General features: G+C 38.3%; 1 protein-coding gene across 1 annotated transcript in view; it reads right to left on the bottom strand.

Moving 5' to 3' along the window:
- Positions 1–23,069, bottom strand: part of CNTLN (centlein) — a 200,530-nt gene that overhangs the window by 136,980 nt on the left and 40,481 nt on the right. Inside the window, 4 exon segments of the mRNA XM_071581574.1 lie at positions 1,859–1,967; positions 1,969–2,019; positions 11,903–12,036; positions 22,734–22,913. Of these exon segments, the coding sequence (XP_071437675.1) occupies positions 1,859–1,967; positions 1,969–2,019; positions 11,903–12,036; positions 22,734–22,913 (474 nt within the window).

Here is a 23,069-nt window from a genome sequence, read left to right as displayed (position 1 = left end):
TTTGAGTTGCTCTTGCTGGTTTAAGAGGCAAACCCTACTCCTTCATGTTGAAACACTACTGAATTCAGTATCTTCAAACCAGCAATACTTACGATCATCTATGAGTTGGAAGTATTTAGCAGGTTTCAAAAATTAGGGCTTTTCTTCAAAACTGCACTATTCTTGATGTATAATGAAGCTTTAAGTCCTGCCTAAGACAGGCCAAGAACTATGAATCAGATTTCTGAAGCAATCCTGAATTTTGAATCAGATTAAAAGTGGTTTGGTCCTGTATTGTATACAATACACCCATTAACTTTGACATATTACTTAAGTAATTATTTTTTCATAGGATGGGTTAAACTCTTTTACAAATGGAAGAAATACCGGCAAAATCACTACTATGCAAGGTAAAATCACCTTTATAAAGAGTTTGTCATGCTTTAAAACAGTCTTATGAAAAACCAGTTTTATTTTCTTTCATATGTTGCAGAGCTGGACTGGAGGAATGTGGTCTTATAAATAGCAGTAAAGGCATTTCATATCTTCACTTGTGCCACCTCTTCCTTTTTCTTTTTTCACATGACTCAAAGGATCCACTTAACACCTTCAGAAGCACTGAAAGGAGAATGAAAAATAAGCAAACACAATGTCCTTATACCTACATTCCCTCTTCTTTTTTCATTCCATAATTTAATTTGTCTTGCCCCAAACAGGTAGACTTATGCTGCCTTGTAAACGTACTAAACAACTTTGATGAAAATCCACCTGTTACTTGACTGGGCTACTATTGGAATGTATAAGAGATTTAATGTCTATTGCCACTGCAGTCAATAGTAGTAAACTGTAAAGCTTTGTAGGGTGGAGGTTTTTTTCTTTCTTTTCATATAGAATAGCTCTCATGCTGGTATTCCACAAAATTTATAATTCCACAAAATTTGTAATGCAAACTTTATTACACAGTACAGCATTGAGTATACAAGTACGTGTTGGGTACTATGAGCTATACAAGGCTAACCAAAAGCATCTTTGGAAACCCAGTACTGATTGTGGCTTGCCTCAGACCTAGCTTCACAATTTTATCACAAATTGAATACTCTAAGTAATATGATAAAGGGAAAAAGTAGTGGCAGTATATAATTTGTGAAAGTAGTTCCAAGATGGTAGAAGGTGTGTGAAAATTGTATAAACAATTTCTTTCTTGTCTCCTTCCTGATCCATGTTTCTAGAAACGAAGCAAACATATCTTCTGTATTTCTAACAGGTCATATAACTTGGTACATAAAAGAAGTTCTGAGTAATGCAAGTGTGACAGCTTTTCAGGGTTAATGTTTTCCCTGAGAGTCATCAAAAATGTGAACCTGTTCTGCAAGTGTAAATATAGATTCAACTTTCTGAACTAGTTAATCATTAAAAAGACACTAAAGCAACCATTTGTCCATTTCATTTTGATAAAACAGATTTTCTTATCTTAAACCACTAAAACTGTTTGTGATTCACATAAATACATTGTTTACAAGTACAAATTGGAGAACTTGGTAACTGAAAGCTCTTGTCCTCCAGGAGAGGAAGCAGTAAGACACAAATAACACAAAATTACCTGAAGAAATTTATATATTTGGCAATTCACTCCTACTTTTCTTCAGATGCAACAAAATCTTAATTTTTAGGGCTCGTCAATTCAATATATGCATGAGGCCATATATGCTGGTATGCAATTAAGCCAATAAATTCTGCAAATCAACCATATTTTTGCAACAATAAAAATACAAAGATCTAAAGGATACAGCACTACAAAGTGCTTTGATCACTCTGTCCATTAATATTGTACAGATGGAGATTAAAATGTACCCTGTGATCATAAAGCAGAGTAACATACTTTTTGATATAATGTTGTTTCAGTTATTTGAGCATCTTCTTGGTCTTTCAGTACTTTTTGTGTATTAGCATTGAGAGCCTGAAGCTGCTTTATCACCTCAGCCTGCTGTGCTGTGTTCAGTGTTTTGTCCACAAAGATTCTGAAGCTCCTGTAATTCCTTCCTGTGCAAAAAGAGAAGTAGAGAAAATAAGAACAACGACCTTCATTAAAAAACTGAAGTCAAATAATTTTGTTCAGGATAATGACCTTTCTATTTGGATTTATTTTTCTTCCAATTGCCTTGCAAACACTAGAAGTTACATATAAAATATTACACACTTTTGAGAAATATCTGCTAAACTGTTAAGTTTCAAAATGGAATGCCTTTCAATTTCCCTCTAATGTTTTAACTGCGCTAAAATAAATGGATTTTCACTACTACATTGTTTTCTAATCAATATTCAGTTAACTTTTAGCAGTGTCAAAATGTAAAATATGCAGACCATGACCACTGTAAAACAGGTCTAAATTATTTTTAACTAGATCTATCAGAAAAAGATACAAGTTTTTCTTAAATTTCAGAGCATGTGTGAAGCAAGTCTCTTCTCTGAAATGCATCTGCTGCCCACACACACAAAGTATGTTTGCTGATAAATTGCTTTTTGTCTGCAGGTAAGGCACACTACAATAACCATAGGCAAAATAAGCAAAAACTTTGGTGTGTATTGTACAAAGTAATAAAAAGCTCTATAAAGACAATAATAGGATATGTTGTAGTGCAACCATAGGACAAATATAGTATAATCGGCCTGCCTGATAATTTAACTGTACTGTTGATGGATTTTCAAAATTAAGAACAAAGATCACTAATGATTATTATTAAAGGCTGATTAAAAACTTAAGAGTATTTCTGTAACATATATTAAAAGTTCAGTTGACTCTATTAATCCCTATTTATATATTTTCTACTTAATTCCCTTTCTAATTCACAAGGACATCTCATACTAGTATTACATACAGGTACTGAAATACACATTTAGAACTCCAACTGATTTTCTTCCTTACTTCCTCAAAGAATTGTGTCTGTAACCTCCAATACATAAGCACCATAGAATCATAGAATCATAGAATCGATTGGGTTGGAAAGGACCTCCAAGATCCTCGAGTCCAACCCTTGGTCCAACTCGAGTCCATTTACTAGATCATGGCACCCAGCGCCACGTCCAATCTGTGTTCAAAAATCTCTAGGGATGGTGAATTCACCACCTCTCCGGGCAGCCCATTCCAATGCCTGATTACTCTCTCTGTAAAGAATTTTTTTCTGATATCCAACTGATATCCACCTCTGTGCCTAAAATTATTATTAACAACAGGAGTTATCATTGCGTTTTTGTAATGCTGAGATGATCAGGCAAATATTAGCGTACAAAAGGTAAGCAGAAATACCAACTTCATTGTGTTTTCCAGAGAAACAGCAGAATGACAAGGAAACAGTTTTAAGGGAACCTTACAAAAAACTTTTCTCAAAACCTTTGCACTATTTAATATGACAATAATTCAATAAAGAAACATCTGAATAATAGGACAGTAAGACAATTTTGTTAAAAAGTACTGTTTGCAAAAGCCTGTTAACAGACCAACATGGACTGACAGTTAAGCTCACCATGCTTACTAGGACTTAACAGTCAGTCCTACCATTCTTCATGAAGAGCAAAGTAGTCCCCCCAAAGCTAACAAGGGCAGAGGTACATTAAAGACATTAGGAGACCCAAAATATAACCACAGTTTGTCCTTCATATGCACTAATTTATTCCTGCTCAGAAGCATGGCAGCAAAATACAGACACATCAGTACTTTCTGACAGCTGTACAACAGGCTTACTTGTTTAACTTCCCTGCTGTCATAGGTTTACCTAAGTGGGCCTAAATTTAGGCTTTAAAACTAGAAGTGGCCCTGGAGCTGTCAGCTGACTGGAGTCAGTCTGGGCTAGCAGCTGACAGCTTCTAGCCAGTCGTATTGTATTCTATACCATATTACGACATCCTTTCCAAAGAGGGTAAGAACCAGTGTAGGAGTGGCTTGGGGCAGTTGCTTCATGGCGGTGGTTCCTGAGACGGTGTGCTGTGCTGTGCTGAGAGAGATGGGGGAGGCCTGGGCCCATAGCATTGGCTCACCAGCATACAAGCCTAGGGAAGTAAAGTGTTTGTTCTTGAGTCTGTCTTTCTAGAGATTAAATCTTTAAAAGTGATTTGGGGTTAAAATTGTACGACTTGTAGTTCACTGGGAGATGAAAGATTGTGCCTTTCTGTTTTCTAACTTGTGTGAGTGTGTATTTGTACTTTCTTTTAGTTTTCTCTTTCTTTCTGTAAAATATATATAGTTTTAGCTGTAGTTTGAAGGGGTTTTTTTCCTTCCCCTCTCTTTTCCTCCCTTTCCTCAGTGTTGGTAGGGAGGCTCTGACCCTCTGTCTTGGAGGGTTGGCAGTTTGCCAACTCAAACCAACACACCTGACTATGAGTATATTGTAGAAAATATTTTTCACTGCAGTTAAAACACAAACTATATTAATTTTCCACAGGTTCAGCAATCAGTAATTTTGTTGTGGAAAGAAAAAACGTGGGATAACTGAATCCTCAGATACTGTTGGAAATGGCAGTAACTATTGCCCACCTCAGTCTGCTATATAGCTGGCTCTCTAATTTGTATGCAAACATCAATGCAGTTATCTGCGTCTGTCACCCGACAATGCACAGTATTATGTGTTTTCTAATGGTCTGCCCACATAGTGTTATTAAGGTCAATGGGAACATTTTTTGTTGACTTTATCAGGCTTTGAGTCATATCCTTAAGGGGAGAGCATAGTGAGGAAAACTAAACCTTGCAGCAACACAAGAAAACTGAAGTGCAGTGAGAACATGTTAACGTGTTTGCTCATGTTAAATCAAAGGATTTTCAAATATAAGGAAACTCAGTCACTGTCACTACACCACCTTTCAAAAATACAACTTTATTCATATACACATATAAACTTGCTTTCCTCTGTAGTGAATGAGGCACTATTTTTACATTGCAAATTGATGGGGGATCATTTTTGTACTTCATTTTTATGAGGAAAAAGGAAATTATGTTAACAGGAATTATTCAGTACTAATGGCACAACACAAATAAATACACGTAATTCAACACCTTTGACAACAGACAGACCAACTTGCCATGCCATGCGATGATAGAGGTTCTTTAGGAAGTACTATGTTCAAGAAGGAGGATCTGGGAAATGAGAGCAATCAACTGTAACTTAGTCCCCGGGACGGCGATGAACCATGTAAGGACAAGATACTCATTGGTGGTGGTCATAAGGAAATCACAAAGGGGAAATAAGTGCCCAGCTGATCTTACAGCCTTCTCTGAGGAGATTACTATCTCAGTGGATAAGAGGTGATCAATGGGTGCACTTTGTTTTGACTGCAGTAAGGCTTTTGACATTGTCTCCCATAAAATACGCAGAGATGGAATGATGAGGTATAAGCATGGTAGGTGAATGGTAAGGTTTCCTTGAACCTAGCAGAACTACCGGGTTTGAAGAATTGTGATCAGCGGCACGAAGTTCAGTTCAAGGCCAGGCACTTGTGGAGCATCCTAAGGCTAACACTGAGGGCATCACTTTTTAACATCTTCATTAATGATCTGGACAATGGGACAGAGTGCACAGTGGTAACTTTGCTAATGACACAAAAATGGGGGCTGATAATTGTTTCAACTCATGTTTGTGCTGACATTGAAAGGGATCTTGACAGGCTGGACAAATGGCCTGACAGGAACCTCATAAAGTTCAACAAAGACAAGTGCAAATTACCACCCCTGGAAAGTAATAAAACCCCATGTAAAAGCACAGTCTGGGGACTGAGAAGGTGGAAAGCAACTTGTAAGAAAGTGCCGTGGTGATTCTGGTGGACATCTGACTGACGATCAGCCTGTGATGTGGCCTTATGCTAAAAGGCAATGACATCCTGAGCTGCACACAGAATAAAGCTGCCAGCAGGGGGAAGGAGGTGATCCTTCGCCTCTGTTCAGAAGTTTTAAGGCACATCTTGATGCTGTGTCTAGTTCCAGGCTCCCCAGCACAAGAGAGACAGGAATATGCTGGACCGAGTTCAACAGAGGACCAGAAAGACAATGAAAGTATTGGATCATTTGCTACACATACTGATGCAGGGCAAGCTAGGTCTGCTTAGACTGGAGAAGGGAAAGTCAGGGCTATATTGTCAAGATGGATAAATACCTGATGGAAATCTAGAAAGAAGAAGCAGACAGACTTTTCTAAGTGGTGCACAGTGACAGGATAAGAGGCAAGAAGCACAAACAAAAAACATGACATTCCAGCTAAACATAATAAAAAAAAAAGGTTTTCATCCTTTTAAAATGGCAAAACTGTGGAAAAGTCTACCCAGAAATGTTGCACAGTCTCCATTCTTAGACACACTCAAACTCAACTGGACACCATACTGGGTGGTTCTGCTGTAGCTAATACTGCTGGAGCAATGGAACTACAGAATCTCCAGAGGTGTCTGCCAGTTTCAGCCATGCAGTGACTCTGTGTGATTTTGTTACTAATTTGCTTTGAACAATTTCTTACAAGAGAGTATACAAAATCAAGACCATGATAATCTGAAAAAGTTACAAGATAAAAAAACATTTCTGAACAAAATATTTATTAACATGCTTACTCAAAGCAGCAAACTAGTAAACACTTATTATAAGAGAGACATCTGCCAGTCACTGCAGCAGGATAACAATGTCAGGTCTTCGGAAAAATTATACTCTTGGCTGAGCATGTAACAGACAAAATAATCAAAAGTTGCAAATTGAGTGCAACAAAGATAACAAGTGGCATTTAAATATAAGTGCCTATATGGATGGCCAAACTTCAGGAACAAAGATTTGGGCAGGGCTCTCCCCACGTGGGTGTGCCCTTCCAGCCTGCAGTGGATTTTTTAGGTGAGGCACAGCGTGCGCAGAACTGGCCCCACCCTTTAAGTCCTAAGGTCCATCTGCCATGGCCAAATGAACTTGGAAGGTGACAGCGAAGTCCTCAGGACTGTCACAGCACCTGGTAATAACCAGGGCTGACCCTGCTGAGCATCTGAGATCTAACGGGGTCGGATGGCGGGGAGGCTTTAACTGCCAGAGGATGGTCCCTACTGAGACTCGAACTCACAGCCTTGGGACTCAGAGTCCAGAGTGTTCTCCACTACACCAGGGACTGACCCAGGTGCCTATATACACACCCATGTATATGCATACTCATATATATGTATATAGGCATCTATATGTACATAAACAGATACATAGAAATATATACAAGTACACCTAATAAAATTAAATGTGAATATATACATACATAAATATGAGTAGAATATATGTTTACAACTATAAACACATATTGATAAAATGTTTTTATATACTGTAACTCTAAGCAAACACAAATTTAAGAAAAAAATCACCACCAGCAACAGTTTTTGAAAAAACAGTATTTTATCAGCTAAGATCCAGACTGAAACACTTGTTAAGTCTACTTTCTCCCCACCACCCCTACATTCCTATCCTAGTTAAAGCAGCTGAGACCAGCTATTACTGTGTGGGTGTAGCCAAAACTTTCAGAGCATGTGTATTCTATATACTCTCTTTCATTTCTAATAAACTGTTAATGATGAATCATTTGTAGCAGCTGCCCAGGGCACATCTGATCCCTCAGGCTGCAAGCTGGGTGTTAGAGAACTCTGAGAGATAGGGTCTTCACACCAATGACTCTGGTGTAGTAACTCCCCTCTGGGTAGCCATTAGCACCTTCGCATCCAGCCTGAGGGGACATGTCTGATAATGGGACATCAAGGAGTCCAAAAATACCCCATGACTTACAGAGTAAATCACCCACTGTGGAACTCCTCACCCTGGGGGAGGTACTGGGCATTCCCACCAGAAACTGACAGTATATAACCTTGGGGTTTGTGGACCTCTGGCACCACTTGTCAGATACAAAGAACCAGAACCTTAACAGGACTGTAACCACCATTCTTGACCAGACTGTGACCGTCATCCTCACCAAGAGGTTTTCCCTTCCTTTTACTTTGCACTCAGGGGGATCACGTGGGGCTCAGCACAGAGGCTAATGAACACCATTGTGCTTGTGTCCCATGATGCTGGGTTGTACTTCTGGGTTTTGTGGGCTAGAACGAATTTCTCTTTATATCATTGCATTTACTGTAATTTTTATTTAATTGTAACACTGACTTACAATCTCTTTTTGAGTTGGGTTCATTTTTCCTGCTGGTTGGCTTTTAAACCAGCACAGCTCCCCATAAACAAAAACACTATATGATACACTGAGACCATTCAACTCGACTTAAGAGTGTAGTCACTAGGTAGTACTGAGAAATAAAAAACATAATTCTGAGTCTCCAATATAATACCTGAAGATGAATACAAGAGGAAACAAAGAAATTTATGAAAAACAACCTGCACTCTTCAAATAAAAAAATAGGCATCATATGAAAAACAGACAAGTCTTTCTCAAATCAAGAGTATTACTAAATTATCTCAACCACTAAAGTAAGATTCTTCTTACAGTACCTTTAGTAGACTCTGCTTTCGGCATTGCAAGGTTGATGCTACATGAAGACACTACATACTAGACTGCAGTAAGACTCAAAAAATTTGGCACCTTGTCCTGACAGTAACAATATTTAAGAATCACTAAGATTTAGGGTAGAGAAAGTTCTGGTACTCACATCTAACAAGAATGTGAACTAAGGGGGATAAAAATAGAAATAGTATTACAAAAGAAGTAGTAGGAAAATCAGTAGGGATAGATTTGGACTATAAATTAATCAAAGGAATGAAGGCCTACCCTTTCACTGAAAACACAGGGGCAAAAAATTCTAATTCATAGCTGCAAACAGTTTAATGTTTCCTGGATATCTGTGACAGCAAGGCTCAAGTCTCAGTGAGTCAAGCAAACCTGTCTTGTTTCATGTTCAGAGTTCCACTAGAGCTGTGTCAGTGAAACTCAGGCCAACAAGCGCTCAGACCACAAAATTCTAGATCCTGATATTTAGCATAATTTTAAAACAAAAGTCACAGAGATGCAATGGAGGTGATCTTCAGACACAAAGATTTTATGTACTTTGAGAACATGAGAATGGAAAGGCTACCAGGGACTCCAAACAGGTGCAGAAAATCTGTACTAAATGGAAACATGAAAAATATAAGCAGGAAATGTATTTCACAGCTAATTCAGGAGTTTGAAATTAAACCCAGTGTGGTCAAGAGTGATTTGCAAAAATAAAGAGAGTAAAGAAGGGTAGTGACTTACTGAAGACACCCACCATGCAGGATTGATCCTGTAAATACTGTCTGTTCACTGTCTTGGAAAATTTATCTTCCACGTCTCAGAAGTATGTGGCAGATTTACTGACACAAGGCAGTATTTTTAAAAATACCCATTAGTTATTCTGTAGGACCGGAGTTAGAAAGGAGTAATTTTTTTAAAATTTTGGTCCTCAAAATTTGCTGAAGAATTGTCTGTAGACAATTCTTCAGCAGACAATTCTACTGTTAAACTGAAAAAACACTCTTGCTAACAAACTGACAGATATACAAAACAGAGCAAGTTGTGAATGCACAAGAAACAAAACACTAGCCCAGTGTGCATGTAGACCCTCAGAGACCTCCTTTTTCAATTGAATTTTACAACTACTCTAAAAAATTTTGGACAATACTACCAAAGTGTCAGCAGAAAGTGTATTTTTCTGGATTTGTCTATGCTTCCAATGAAGGAAGCCTATTTCCTTCCTTTCTTCTTCTAGAGCTTGTTTCTAACACTTACAACTGTGTTCCTGACCTGTTTTCAAAAAAGGGGAGGGTGGGGAAGGTAGGAAGGCAACAAGATGAGGTGCTGTGCTTTAAGCTGAGATGGAAATTAAGTACCAGGCAGACGCCCTCTCAAAACCCCACCCTCTGACCCTGGGAAATGGGGAGGAGAATCTAAGTAAAACTTGCACTTTTATAAGACTAAGTTTCAAACAATAATAAAAAAAAGTTACAAAAGAAGGAAAAATTAAATGGTTTCATCATAAAATCAACACAGTTCTAAGATTTTGGCCTAGGTCTTATTTTGAATTTCTGTTTCATAAAGAAACAACAGAAAAATAGTTTTATCTATGTACTGACATCTCAGGAAGCAAAGGAAAAATTTCAGTACTAGGTACTACAAAAACACAGAATACTTGAAATTCTTAGTATGTATTGCTAACTACTGAAATTGCTGCCTGAAACTCTGAGTCTGATGAAATATAAGCCATTTAGCTTAAGCCTTCTTTTTTCATAATAGAAATGTCAACAAGAAACTTGTAGCTGAAGTTCATTAAGAAAGATTAGTGGACAGTAAATAGTAGATACACAGATAATGATACAGGTCACACATATACATATAGAACATGCCAAGTCTAACTCCCATACTAGTGATATGGAAAAATACTATTATTCCTAACAATACCACTTAAGTATCTATTAAGAAAAACATTTAAGCACAGAGAAAAAACATATAATTAGTTTACTAACTCTTTTCCATAAATTTAGGAGGTTGGTTATATGAAAAAATGGATGGAAAAAGACTTCAAACACTTTTAAAAAAGTACACTGTCCATCTTTTTATTACCTTGAGTTCAGACCTTATGTTTAAAAATGTACTTATTTTAATTACATATTTAAATGACATATCTGTGACAAATTCTAAGAGGTTGTTTAGCAAAGAATACACTTTGAGAAACTTGAAGTTCAATGATTTGGCCAACTCAGGCTGCAATATTCTCAAACTCAAACCACAAGCAGTAATTTTTCTTACCTTGACTACCCAACTTTAAAATGTCTTCTTTGCTGTCCCCAGACCTCTCACACACACACATATATATATGAGAATTATTTCAGGAGATAATTTCTATTAGTCCATTGCTGAATTTCACAAATTCCATGACTGCCTCCTTCAATACAATTTCCAAAAAAACTTGCCGACTTTTATTGACTTTTTTAAACCCAGCAGGTATTTATTAAGCAAGAAAACAACCAGGTATCATTTTTCTTGCAAAGATTTCAACAAATACTAGGATGAAAATTTAGGACAGATGCCTCAAAAATATTTGTTGGGGTTTTTTCCCCCAAAAAAACTACTTAGATACTGACTCCCTGTAGAAGGATTATTTCTGCTTGGAAAGGAAAGAGAAGTATCCATACCAATGATTTCTACATCCCAAATGCAGCTCTTCAGGTATAACCACAGTTTGAAGGAATAGTGAAGCAAATAATATTTGTCTAACATAAAAGTGAAGCACTGTGTATGCCTCTAAAACTAAGAAGTGAAAAATGGACAATTTTCTGAGAATCCACTTAAAGTTACCAGTTGTCTTCTGCTATTATTTTCATTCTTAGGAATTCAGTAGCCTAGTCAATTCATATAATTCATTCTGTCCTTCATTCCTTTTCCAAGACTCAAATAATGCAGTACTAATCTCACAGATTCAGTGTAAAGGAATAGCATGTGAGACCTAAGATAAAGCTTAAATCACTGCACTTTAAACCTTTAACACAGGCCTATATGGAATTTTGCTGACTTCTCAGATTTTACTCTAATTAAAAAGTTAAACATAGGCTTAAAGCTTTACCAAGTTTAGGGCATTTAGCCTCTCTAATTAATATTTATGTCACAAATCATATTGTTATTTCATTACTTTCAGCAGAGAGTGGTAGTTCTCTGACCCAAAGCTAATTACAGAAGTGCAATTTTTTTAAGTCTGTCCCTACTCAAACACTGGCAAAATAGACCAAGTGTCAAAATATATCAAAGTGAATCTACTTAAACTGGTAGATTTGCAAAATCATCTTGTGGAACAGAATGACATTAAAATACACTGTTGCATAAAAATATTTCTAATGCATGATACTTCTTTGTAAGTGGAACAGTAGTCTTTCTGAGAAGATTCAGACCTAAAGGTAATGAAATTATGAAATACTTACTTAGCCCTGATCACATCACAATCTTTTTGGAAGAGCTCTTCCTGTTTCACAGCTACCTGAGATGACAAGTTACTGCATATATTGTGCAACTTTTTCATGTGTTCTCTTGCCTCTGCTAAATCAGTTTCCAAATTCTGAAAAGAAAGCATTTTAAAGGCATTAAAGATAATGTTAAAATCTACCATGCAAGTTATCTATGTACATAGATATATGGATGTGCATATACATACATACATACATTTACTTTGGTCTAAGCAAATATATAAAGGTTTATGTGTATATGTGCTTGTATGAAAAATCTGAAATATCAGAAGAAAAGGTGTCTTTTCAATTTTTGGTGACCATCTATTTTTTTAAGAAGTTTACCTTAACTCTGTTGCTGGATGTGGAAGAAGAATCCTGAATCAAATATGTGCGAAACAATAGTATCCTATTTAACTACTGCATTGACTAAATCTTTTTTGTGTAGAAACTCAAAGAAAAAAAAAAGCTGCTTCACATTCATTGTCTTAGGATCTCCAAAAAAATCAGACTACTGTGTATATGAACTGAGAATCATAGATACAGATTCATTTCTGAGACTGCTTAAATCTGCTCTGGTTTTGCACTGCTAATTCAGTGCAAGGAATTATGCAGCATTGGGGGGAGGGAAAACGGTTCCCTCCTGCCTCCACAGATGAGGGAGCACTGAGAAAGAGATGTTTGCAGCCCAGAGGACAAGAGGTGAAGACCTTTATTGCAAAATACACGAGGCTTTAATGAGGTCCCAGGAGGGAGGTGCCAGAGCTGGGACTGGAATGGGTAAGAAATCCAGATGGGGAAGTGTTTTAGGTGCTCAGCTAGCAAATAGGAAAATGGAGGGATTAACACCCAATAGAAATCCAGGGTTTGGGGACAGACGGGGGCAGTAGCCAATAGGATCAGGACAGAGGTGGCAGTGGGCAGCAGTCACAGCCATGCCACCCTGGGTGGCACTGGCTCCACGAGGCAGAGGAATTCCCGCATGGAGCTGCCCCTTCTTGGACCGGCAGGGGTTGTCCCAGTTCATCCTGGAGCTGCGGGGGCAGCTCCATGCAAGTTCTGGTTGCTGCCACCACTCCAGCAGTGCAGGGGAGAAGGGGAGGCACCTCCCCTCCCTGGGCAGGGCCATGGCAGAAATAAGGCTGTGTTTAACAAGTTCCTGGTGATGACTCACCCAGAAAACAAAAAGCCTCAGGGAAACAGAGGAGAACAGGGCAGGGGGTGGTGGCAGCCCAGCAGGAAAGCGATAATGAGCAAGGAGAGGTGAAACCAAACTTTGCAACCAAAACCCCAGTACAGGTAAAAACGCCTAATTTTAAAACTTCAACAACGAGTCTCTCAGATGCATGCAGCTTCTTAGGCTCCAGGTGCTTTTCCAGCGCTGTCTCCTTGGGGTCCATTTTAGCATTTCCCTACAAGGAATAGTTTCATCAAGAAAAGAAATAGCATACAAGAAATCTTTCAAAAGTGCGCATTGAAAAAAATGCAATCAAGCAAGAGTTTGCCTTTTTTCATAAGCCTTAGAGTTTATGTTAGCAAACTGTGAAGTGTATCCAGGACATACATCATCAAGGCCCCTTACTCAAGCAAGACCGTGATCTCTACATAAACCTTACTAGAGTCCCTCAGAAAAGTACAAGTCCTTTAGAAGCTTTGTATGACTATTGCGCACGGAGTGTTTTGAGACAAGAATGGAATATTACAGCATTATCTAGAACAGAGTTTCAGAAGGTAGCAACAGCTTTAGACCTGGTTTGGTATTACGCTACTCACAGATGCAACCATTTGTTCTCAGTGAGGCAAATACTCCAGGATTCACCAATAATTCAAAATAAAAACCTCCTACTAGAATACCATCCCTAATCTACTGCCAAGAGTATATTAGTTTTCCAGTTACATACAGACTTAAAGAAATAAAAAATGTACATTCTTCCCTTTCTGCAATGATGCCTCAAATATTCAAGTTATAAAAATAACTGAAAAGTAAATAATTAATTGTCTCCCTTTAAAATAGCATAAAAATGTCTTACAAGTATTTAGAAGTGTCAGAAGTGTCCTACAATCAAACTTTTTGAACTTGGGTGAGAATTATGTCCTGTTAACAACAGTAATATTGATATGAGGAAATAGCAAAATTCAGAAGTGAATGAGGTAGGAAAACCATTTGTTTCCTGATAAATCTCAAACTATATATCTGACAAACCCAACTTATAAGTCATCATTCAATCTCAAAGGCTAGACAGAAAAACTTAATTTTTCCTTGGATAATGAAAGATTTCAAAATGATAGGAGACGGTTCACTATTAACACTTGAAATTTTGGTAATGCAGTAAGGTGTTTATAACTTGCAAATAAATATTCTTAGGTTTCTCCTCAGCTGTTTTTCTTTTTTTTTTTTTTCACAGCAGCTACAGGTTATTGTAAAAGTCACATATTCAGTGAATGAATCCTATTTGGCCATCTTTACCACCACACTATAGAACTGCAGAGGTTCTTTACAGAAGAGATGAAAAAATTCTAATGCTACTGATGCTGTAAGTTCCCATCATCCATTACAGGGTACAATAAAAAGAATAGGTAACGAATTATTTTGCCATAAATACACCTTTAGAAGTTATCTAATGGTAGAATTCAAAAACAGAAAAAAAATATCTTTCAGTACTTCATATCGTTTGTGACATATTTAACTTCAGATTTTGCTTTCAACTAAGAAATAAATCAGTTCAACCTTTTGAATGTATTTTGAAACCTTGAGGTTTCCAGAAATCTTACTGAAGAAGCAATACATGAAAACAGAGAGATGCAACTGGTTATACAAATAGCTTAGGTATGTAATGCCAGACTTCACGAACGAAGGTTTGGGCAGGGCTCTCCCCATGTGGGTGTGCCCTTCCAGCCTGCACAGTGGATTTTTTAGGTAAGGCACAGCATGTGCAGAACTGGCCCCACCCTTTAAGTCCTGAGGTCCATCTGCCATGGCTGAGCGAGCTTGGACAGTGACAGTGAAGTCCTCAGGACTGTCACAGCATCCGGTACTAACCAGGGTGACCCTGCTGAGCATCAGAGATCTGACAGGATGGGATGGCAGGGAGGCTCGAACTGCCAGAGGATGGTCCCCACTGAGACTCGAACTCGGGTCCTTGGGATTCAGAGTCCAGAGTGCTCTCCTGTACACCATAGGACTGCCCTAGCTTAGGTACTGAAATACCATATTGACATACAAAAAACGGCTGTATATTTAAGATAGAGGACAGAATCATAGAATGGAATGTGTTGGAGGGCATCTTTAAAGACCATCTAGTCCCAGCCACTCCTGCCATGGGCAGGGACACCTTTCACTAGGCAGAGTAGCTCAAAGCCCTGTCCAGCCTGGCTCTGAACACTTCCAGGAATGGGGCAGCCACAACCTTCCTGGGCAACTTCCTGTTCCAGATCTCACCACTCTCAAAGTAAAGAATTTCCTCCTAATATGTAACCTAAATTTCCCGTCCTTCAGTCTGTACCTGTTAGTCCTTGTCCTATCAGTACAGATTCTGATGAAGAGTCCCTCTCTGGTTTCCCTGCAGATCCCGTTCAGATACTGGAAGGTTGCCATGAGGTCTTCATGGCATGTTTTATTCTCCAGGCTGAACAGCCCAACTTTCTCAGCTTGTCTTGATAGAGGAGGTGCTCCAGTCCTCTCATTGACTTGTAGCCCTTCTCTGAACTTGCTCCAGCAGTTCCATACCCTTGTTATTTTGGTGACCCCAGAGCTAGATGCAGCATTCCAGGTGGGGCCTGGAGCACAGCACAGCACAGCACAGCAGAGGAGCAGAATCACCTCCCTGGACCTGCTGGTCACACTGCTTTTGATGCAGCCTGGGACACAAAATTGGCTTTCTGGGCTGCAAGCTGGATAATGTTGAGGTTTTCATCAACATCGTATTTTCAATCATGAAATAGCATATAATGTTGTATACTCAATTTTTTATTATCTCCATTGTTTAACATCACATGGAATTTATTGCATTGCCTTTTTGTTGATACAGTAGACAAAAAGGTTTGTTGCATAAAACATGTAGACTCAAACTTTTTTGTAACACCAATTCTCCTAATCTGGGTTTTCAAATTAAAGTTCATTTCAATTGTACATACAGACTGTTTAGAATTCAGCCTTTTAAAGCATATTATTTAAGTGCTATTTAAAACATAGTAAGTCAAAACACCAAGTAATTCAGTTGTATGAGAAAGAGAATGCTTACTTATGAAACACATAGAGTACAAGACACAGTACAAGAAAAGGCAAATTTAAAAGCAATTCAAACACGAAAAGCATAACAAAAACCAGGAATGAGGCAGTACAGTTATTCACATCATGGACTCATGTGGCATGATGGCCCCTGATAAGGCCTGATGGGTTGAGGGAGATGCCTCAGCTCCCTGGAGGAATGTTCCCAGCAGAAGACAAAAGCAAGGCAAACTGATAAGATTAACAAAGGATGGACTGTTAAGAAATAGCAAGGCCTTCCTTTGCAATATCTTCTATGACTGCTCAAGGGCCCACCTTGCCTCAGGCAACTGCATCACCCCCCCAGTAGATTGACTGTTAGTCACAAAACCACATGAAGGAAAAAAAAAGGTATAAAAAGTGTGGAGTTTACACTCCAGCAGAGAGGGGAAAATGCCACGACTCTGTGAGGGTAACTGCTGCAGCTTGTCCTGTCTCCTCCTCCTCCTGGGACAATGTAGGGGTGAGAAGACCACGTGCTTTCTATTTTTCTACACTTTACTTTCTTCACTTTACTTTCTTACAAAGCCTATTCTTTTATACATTCTATCTTACATCTTATGTTAAAAGCTACTTTGATTCTTGCTTTATAAGCATCTTCTTTCCTGTGTTTTGCTGCTTTAATACTAACTACAGTAACTTGCTTTACACTTTGTTACTTTATATTGGTTATTGCTTTTTGCTATTCTAACTTTGTAAGACCAGCTGTTTTGCAACTACAGTAACTTGCTTCACTTTCAATGTGCAGTTTCTTTTTCAACATGTGTGTTGATAAAAGAAGCTCTGCTCTTTCTAGTTTGTGTTACAGAGAGAGTGGTGTGCAAGGTATTTAATTGTCCTATGTTATTAAGAGAGTGTCTGGATGAGTGTTTTAGGTGGCTGTGTTTTTAGTTAGTAGTTCTTTGTTGCTAGTTTCTGTCTGTTGTGAAGATGGGATACATTGCTGTCTTGTAACTTGAGTTCAGTGTGTTTGTAGAATGTGTTTTGTGCTAGTTTCTTTTGGGGTCTTTTATTAACAATTAAATACAATCTTGCAGATGAACGTTATCACCAGCAAAGCAGAACCCACAATAACTGTCACATATTTGTATTAATAAATGTTATTTTGGGAGCGGTTGTGGGAAAAGTTCTTCCCTGGCTTAAGTGTGGCTTCATATTAGAGGTCAGAATCCCTTCCAACCTGTGTGCTGTCCGTTAGTTGACAGACAGTGTTGGGGACATAAGGCTCTGATTGTCTAGAAGCGCTTATAGCTAATAACTATTATTAATACAGTTAACACAAGAAATCTTTGCATTTCTGTCTCCCTCCTCCCTTTAACGTGACAGACTCACTATAAATTAACACTAAGGTTTTGTTATTTGTATCTTCAAACCTTTGAGAGCCACTTTCAAAGACAGTATCTTTATTTTCATGGATTTTTTTCCTGTTATATGACAGAAGAGGGAGTGATTTTTCAAGGTCCCATCTCAGTAAAACCCTCCTTTTTCAGTGGAACTAAAATCCCAGGTTTCTCTTGACAGAGATGGCTGCTTTTTTGAAATTTTGCCCCTTCAGGCTTTGGAAACCCCTAAAAGTACTGTGCTAACTAGGAATTTAAAAAAAAAACAACAACCAAACAACAAACAACTCACCAGTAAGCAATTCCACTATCTTATAGTGCACTTCCACTTAAAATCTGCTAGTTTGACTTTTTTTCATCTACATATAAAGCCTTTTGTGACTTGAGTTCAATAAAAAACGCATTCAGCTTAATATTAAACAATAGCTTAAGTAATCTCCACTCGAAGAATAAAATAACTCAAATTGATTCTTAGATCAGGAAACACATTCACGCATAAACTGGCTTTTCCACTTCTGCGCTTCTGAAAGATATAGAAGGCTGATATAAGCCCTGGGAAGGAAAAAAGAAGCACAAAAAGTTCTCAAGAACTACTTTAAGGCAGAAAGCAAAGTCCTGCGTCAACTTCCTGTATACCGTACCTTATTTATCTAAAGGTACATACAGAAAAACAACCAATAAAACACCATTTTCATCCTTTTAGCCACCTTGTCAGGTGTCTTCCTGTTAGCTTGTCTCACTCTGATTTCAGCTAATATGACAAACGTTTAAAGAAATGTTCCTTAAAAGGACAAACTAGCCATAGCTTTTCCTCTGTCTCAATTTTAAGAAGTTGAATTTTATACTTGAATTCACATTTATAGTAAGCTTGAAAAACAACCAGTCTTCAAAAGTGAGAAGTGGCACATTTCTGCACAGAAAATGGTTTCAAGACTGCAAAAAAGTAGTAACACTTAGTTCAGTCTCTGGACAGGGCTCCACTTTTCCAAAGGAGCAATCTGTTATTTAGATCTAGCACTTCTATCATCTAATACATATTTTAAAGAAAATGTTGAGCTAACACATATGGATAAGGATTCATTTTACTCTTTTAGACAGAGGAGACTAACATGAATATGGTCTGTATACAACATCATCTATAATACTGTTAAATATGCTTATTAGTGAAAAACGTACAGAAAGATGCTGATCCAACTCCCAAACTCAGGCCTGAGAGGCAGAACTGACTTTCAGAGGAGTTTTCATTTCTAAATTTAAATTATTTTTATCTTTAACTATTTTTTACAATCACTTGAGAACACCAATAAAATTCCATTATTGAATTTGCTCATAAATTACTTTTTAAAAGCATTTCAGTGACATATTATGTTGGGGCATATATATATGAACATCAACTGGATCCTAATATTGTGTAATGTGATAATGTCGATTTGACCTCTGTAGACACAAGAATTGTTGTATTTTATTGTTGATAAGCATCCTGCTAAGGGGCAATCTGGCATCCAATATTGATTCTCAAGTCAACTAAGAGAAATGAGGTATGTCAGGATCAGAGGGAGAAATTAAGTCAAACTGAAATTTAAATTTTGAAGAAAATATTTACAGGAGGAGTATATGTAAAACCATTGATAGCTACAAAAATAACTTTATGTGTTCTTACAAATTATTGTTGTACAAAATATTGGTAAAAATGATGACACAACATAATGCTGCTTCCTAGAGATCAAATATAACATTTCCCTCTTGCAGACTGCAATTTTAATCTGCTTCTCAATACTTGCAATAGTCTTGTTAGATAACTCCACCTAACTGTCCACTAGCAAAAGTGTATAGTCACATGCCTAAGATCCCAACAGGGGAAAAAAAAGTGGAAGCAGACGGAAGCATAAACTGGGCCATCAGACCTAACAGCACATAGGCTGGCAGAGACTTCAGGAAGTCTCAAGACACAGTCCCTGCCTCAAGCAGGTTCAGCTATCAGGGACAAACAGGCTGCTCTACAAAGTCAAAGGCTAAAATCTAAGGATGGAGATGGCCCAACCTCCATGGGCCTCCTCCTCACTGCTGGGCTGTCCTCCTGGGAAAAAGGCTTATCTTCAGCCTCAGGTTTTTCTGTTTCAGCTTGTGCTTTCACCATTCCACCATAAAAAGATGTAAAGAATGACTGCATCTCTGCCAACATCTCCTGTTGATGCTGGAAATGCTTTTTAGTGGCTCCAGCCCCAGGGCCATCTGTTCTCCCAGCTGAACCATCACAATCTCACTGCCTCTCCTTGCAAGGCAAAGTCCCCAGGTTCACTGTCTCACCTTCAGCCAGTTTACTGATGTCTTCCAGTACTGTAAATGTCCCCAGAACAGTACCCAGAAAGAGGTGTGGTATTTAGAGTACTGAGTAGAGGGGTTTGAGCTCTTGGGTCATGCCTTGCTCATACCTCTCTAGGCACTGCTACCCACTACTGTCCAGAGCTGTTCCCTAGAGTGAATCCCCGCCCCCTGCTTGGCTGCAGAGCTCTCACTTCACAGGGGAAGGCTTGTCATTTGTCCTGGCTAAGGCTTCTGTTGGCCCAGTTCAGTCAAGGTTCCTCCAGATGGCATCAGAGCCTTCAAGCACATCCACTTCAGCCCAGTTTGGTGACATCTACAAACTTGATTAGCATGCTCACTGTCCCCTCTTCCAGGTCGCAGATAGAGATTTTAAACTAAAAAGGTCCAGGATAGATCTTACAGCACACCACTTATCCCCAGACCACAGACTATTACAACTCATTAACCACAGCTCTCTCAACCCAAACATACAAATAGTCCTTTTAAACATGTTGTGCACCTTTCTATAACATCCTAACCTGGATAGAAAAATACAGCAAGGGAGAGTAAAATATCTCGCTAATGTTAAGGTCAATCACAGCCAATCACAGCCACTCTCTTCTTGTCCACAGACACAATCATTTTACCACAAAAGATAATCAGGTTGCTCAGGAACAATTCATTCTTGGTAAATCCATGATTGTATCTAGTGATGTTCAATATTAGTGCCCAGAAATTACTTCCAAGATGACTTCATTTGTGATTTTCCCAGGGACCGAAGTGAGACTAACCAGTCTCTGTTCTTAGATTTTCGTTTTTATCAGAGAGCTTCCCTGATCTCTACTACTTTTGAAGGACAATAGGCAGCTGCCTTCAAGTGCCATCAGCCAAATCTCTCAGCACCCTTGGATGTGGTTCATTTCAGGTGGTCCAATGCATCTGTACTACTCAAATTCTCTCAGGTATCTCCCAATACATCCACTCCTAGTACTTCTACTGAAGCCTGTCTCTAGGCACAAATTATTGGGACATCTTGGTGAAGACTGAGGCAAAGACAGTATTTAGCACCTCTACTGTATCTATTACCTTCTGTCACTAATTCATCATTCCATTTCAGCAACAGGTCCCCATTTTACTTGTTCAGCCTTTTACTGATAATGTAGTGCAAGAAAGTCTTGTTATGCCTGCCATTACACAACTGTCAGTAGGTTACCACTGTCCCTGAGTGTCCATACAATGCTTCTGAACTCCTCCTCTGCAGCTTTCACTGTTTCCACTTACTGAATACTGTTTGCCACACCCACTCTTGGTGATTGACTTTATTCAGTTATGTGGGTCTCCTGATACATCCAATTGTTTTCCTGAGCACCAGAGTGGACCATACTTGGGTTTAGAGAAAGATGTCTTAGAAGACTTGGTATTTTTTCCTGAGCTCTTTACCCTTCAGTGCTGCTTCTCATGGGATTCCACTTACTGGTTCCCTGAAAAAAGGTGAAAACTCTGTTCCTCAGCTCCAGGTCTGTACTGTGCTACTCTCCTTCCTTCATTGTCTCAAAGTCTTGGTCTTGACAATTTCATGGTCACTGTAGCCCAGGCTGCCAGTATTATTTTCTTAATCAGTTCTTCCTTATTTGTAAACAGCAAATCCAGCTGTGTGATAACACTGGTTGGCTCAGGCAACACTCATCCCCAGAAGTAACCTCTGTCAGACTCTAAACACCACCTTGACATGCTCATAACACCACTCTCAAACACCAACACTACTAATTCCCATCCCTGCAATCACCTGGCTCTGATGCACCTTTCTCTGATCAGTGCACCTCAGACAGAGGGAGACATAAAAATTATTATGTGTTCACTGAAGGTATGGGTAACTGATTTTCAATAATTTATCCAATATTACAAACATTACATTTGACAACTTGAAAGTTATCTCATCAGTTTAGCACACACTAGGTTTTTCTGTCTCAAGTATCAACAAATCATTTCTTGCCCTGGGAATCTGATAATCCTTTCATGACAACCACTCCAAAGCAGTCAATTTGCAAGAACTTTACTTTCCATATTAACAGATCTGAATGAAAGTTACAAAGAGCACAATTGGAAGCACCCAAAACAATTCAATTTCTAGTGCAAGAAAAGAGAATGTTTCTGGGGAAGGTATAGTTACTACATTCAATGTATTTGAATAATGTAAAACAACACAGCATTTTTAAGTGCACATTAGTCATGTAAACAATAAGAATCCACTACACAGACCTGTGTGTAAGTAGCTGTCAAACCAAGGTGGCTTATTTCTTAGAGGAATTAGAAAAAAAACTAGTGAATTTTCACCAGCAAACAGGAAAAGCTATCGTTTAGATAAAAGAGAAGATATTCTGTACCATGTATTCAATTATTTCTTCTTTTATCATAAACAATAAAAATAACTTTTCAATATATTATAAGCAATAATGAGTCCTCTCACAAAATAGATCTTTCGACGCTAGAATACAATTTATTTGAAACTACACTTGAAGTTTAAAGGGTTCTTCGAAAATGACAAATATGAAGAATACTGCAACAAAATTACAGGTAAGTAAATCACACATTGAGAAAAAAATTATGATAATACTTTTGAGCTTTAATTATTTCACACAGATGTATCTATTATCTTAAAGTACAGTATCTTTTACTTTTTAATGATTACACTTTAAGATTACTATTTGAAGTCAGATTCCTGCTTTGCAACATCAATTTTTAAAAAGCTGTGGGTCTTAAGTGAAGGAATGTAAATGAATGCAAGTCCCCACTGGTAGACTTGAATATATAACTTGCTATTTAAAGAAAATAACTTGTAGTGAAATGCCTGGAGAAGTTAATTCTGAAATAACATCCAGTAGTCCATTCCAATTCGTACCTTTATTCTGGCATCATTGCCAGATTTTTCAGTTTTCCATTGTGCCTCCTGCTTCCTCAGTTTCTCCAGGTCACTTAGCAGGTCAGTACAGCATCTATTTAATCCCTTATTTTGCTTCTCCAGGTTTTTTATAACCAGTCTGTTTTGCTCTTCCTTCTTCTGTGCACACTCCTCAGTGTCCTGTAGAACAGTACCACAAGGGCCGATAAACAAAAAAGTGAGAACTAATCAGCAAATATAAACTGTGCAGTTTTACTCTCACAGCAGCTTCTTCTATATTTGATGGCCAAGGTCACCTGTGTACTTTTATTGGCCTCTTTCATGCAGGTGGAAGGG

The sequence above is a fragment of the Pithys albifrons genome, chromosome Z (genome assembly GCF_047495875.1).
Source record: "Pithys albifrons albifrons isolate INPA30051 chromosome Z, PitAlb_v1, whole genome shotgun sequence".
Classification (NCBI taxonomy): domain Eukaryota; kingdom Metazoa; phylum Chordata; class Aves; order Passeriformes; family Thamnophilidae; genus Pithys; species Pithys albifrons.
This window is presented reverse-complemented; position numbering and strand designations above follow the sequence as displayed.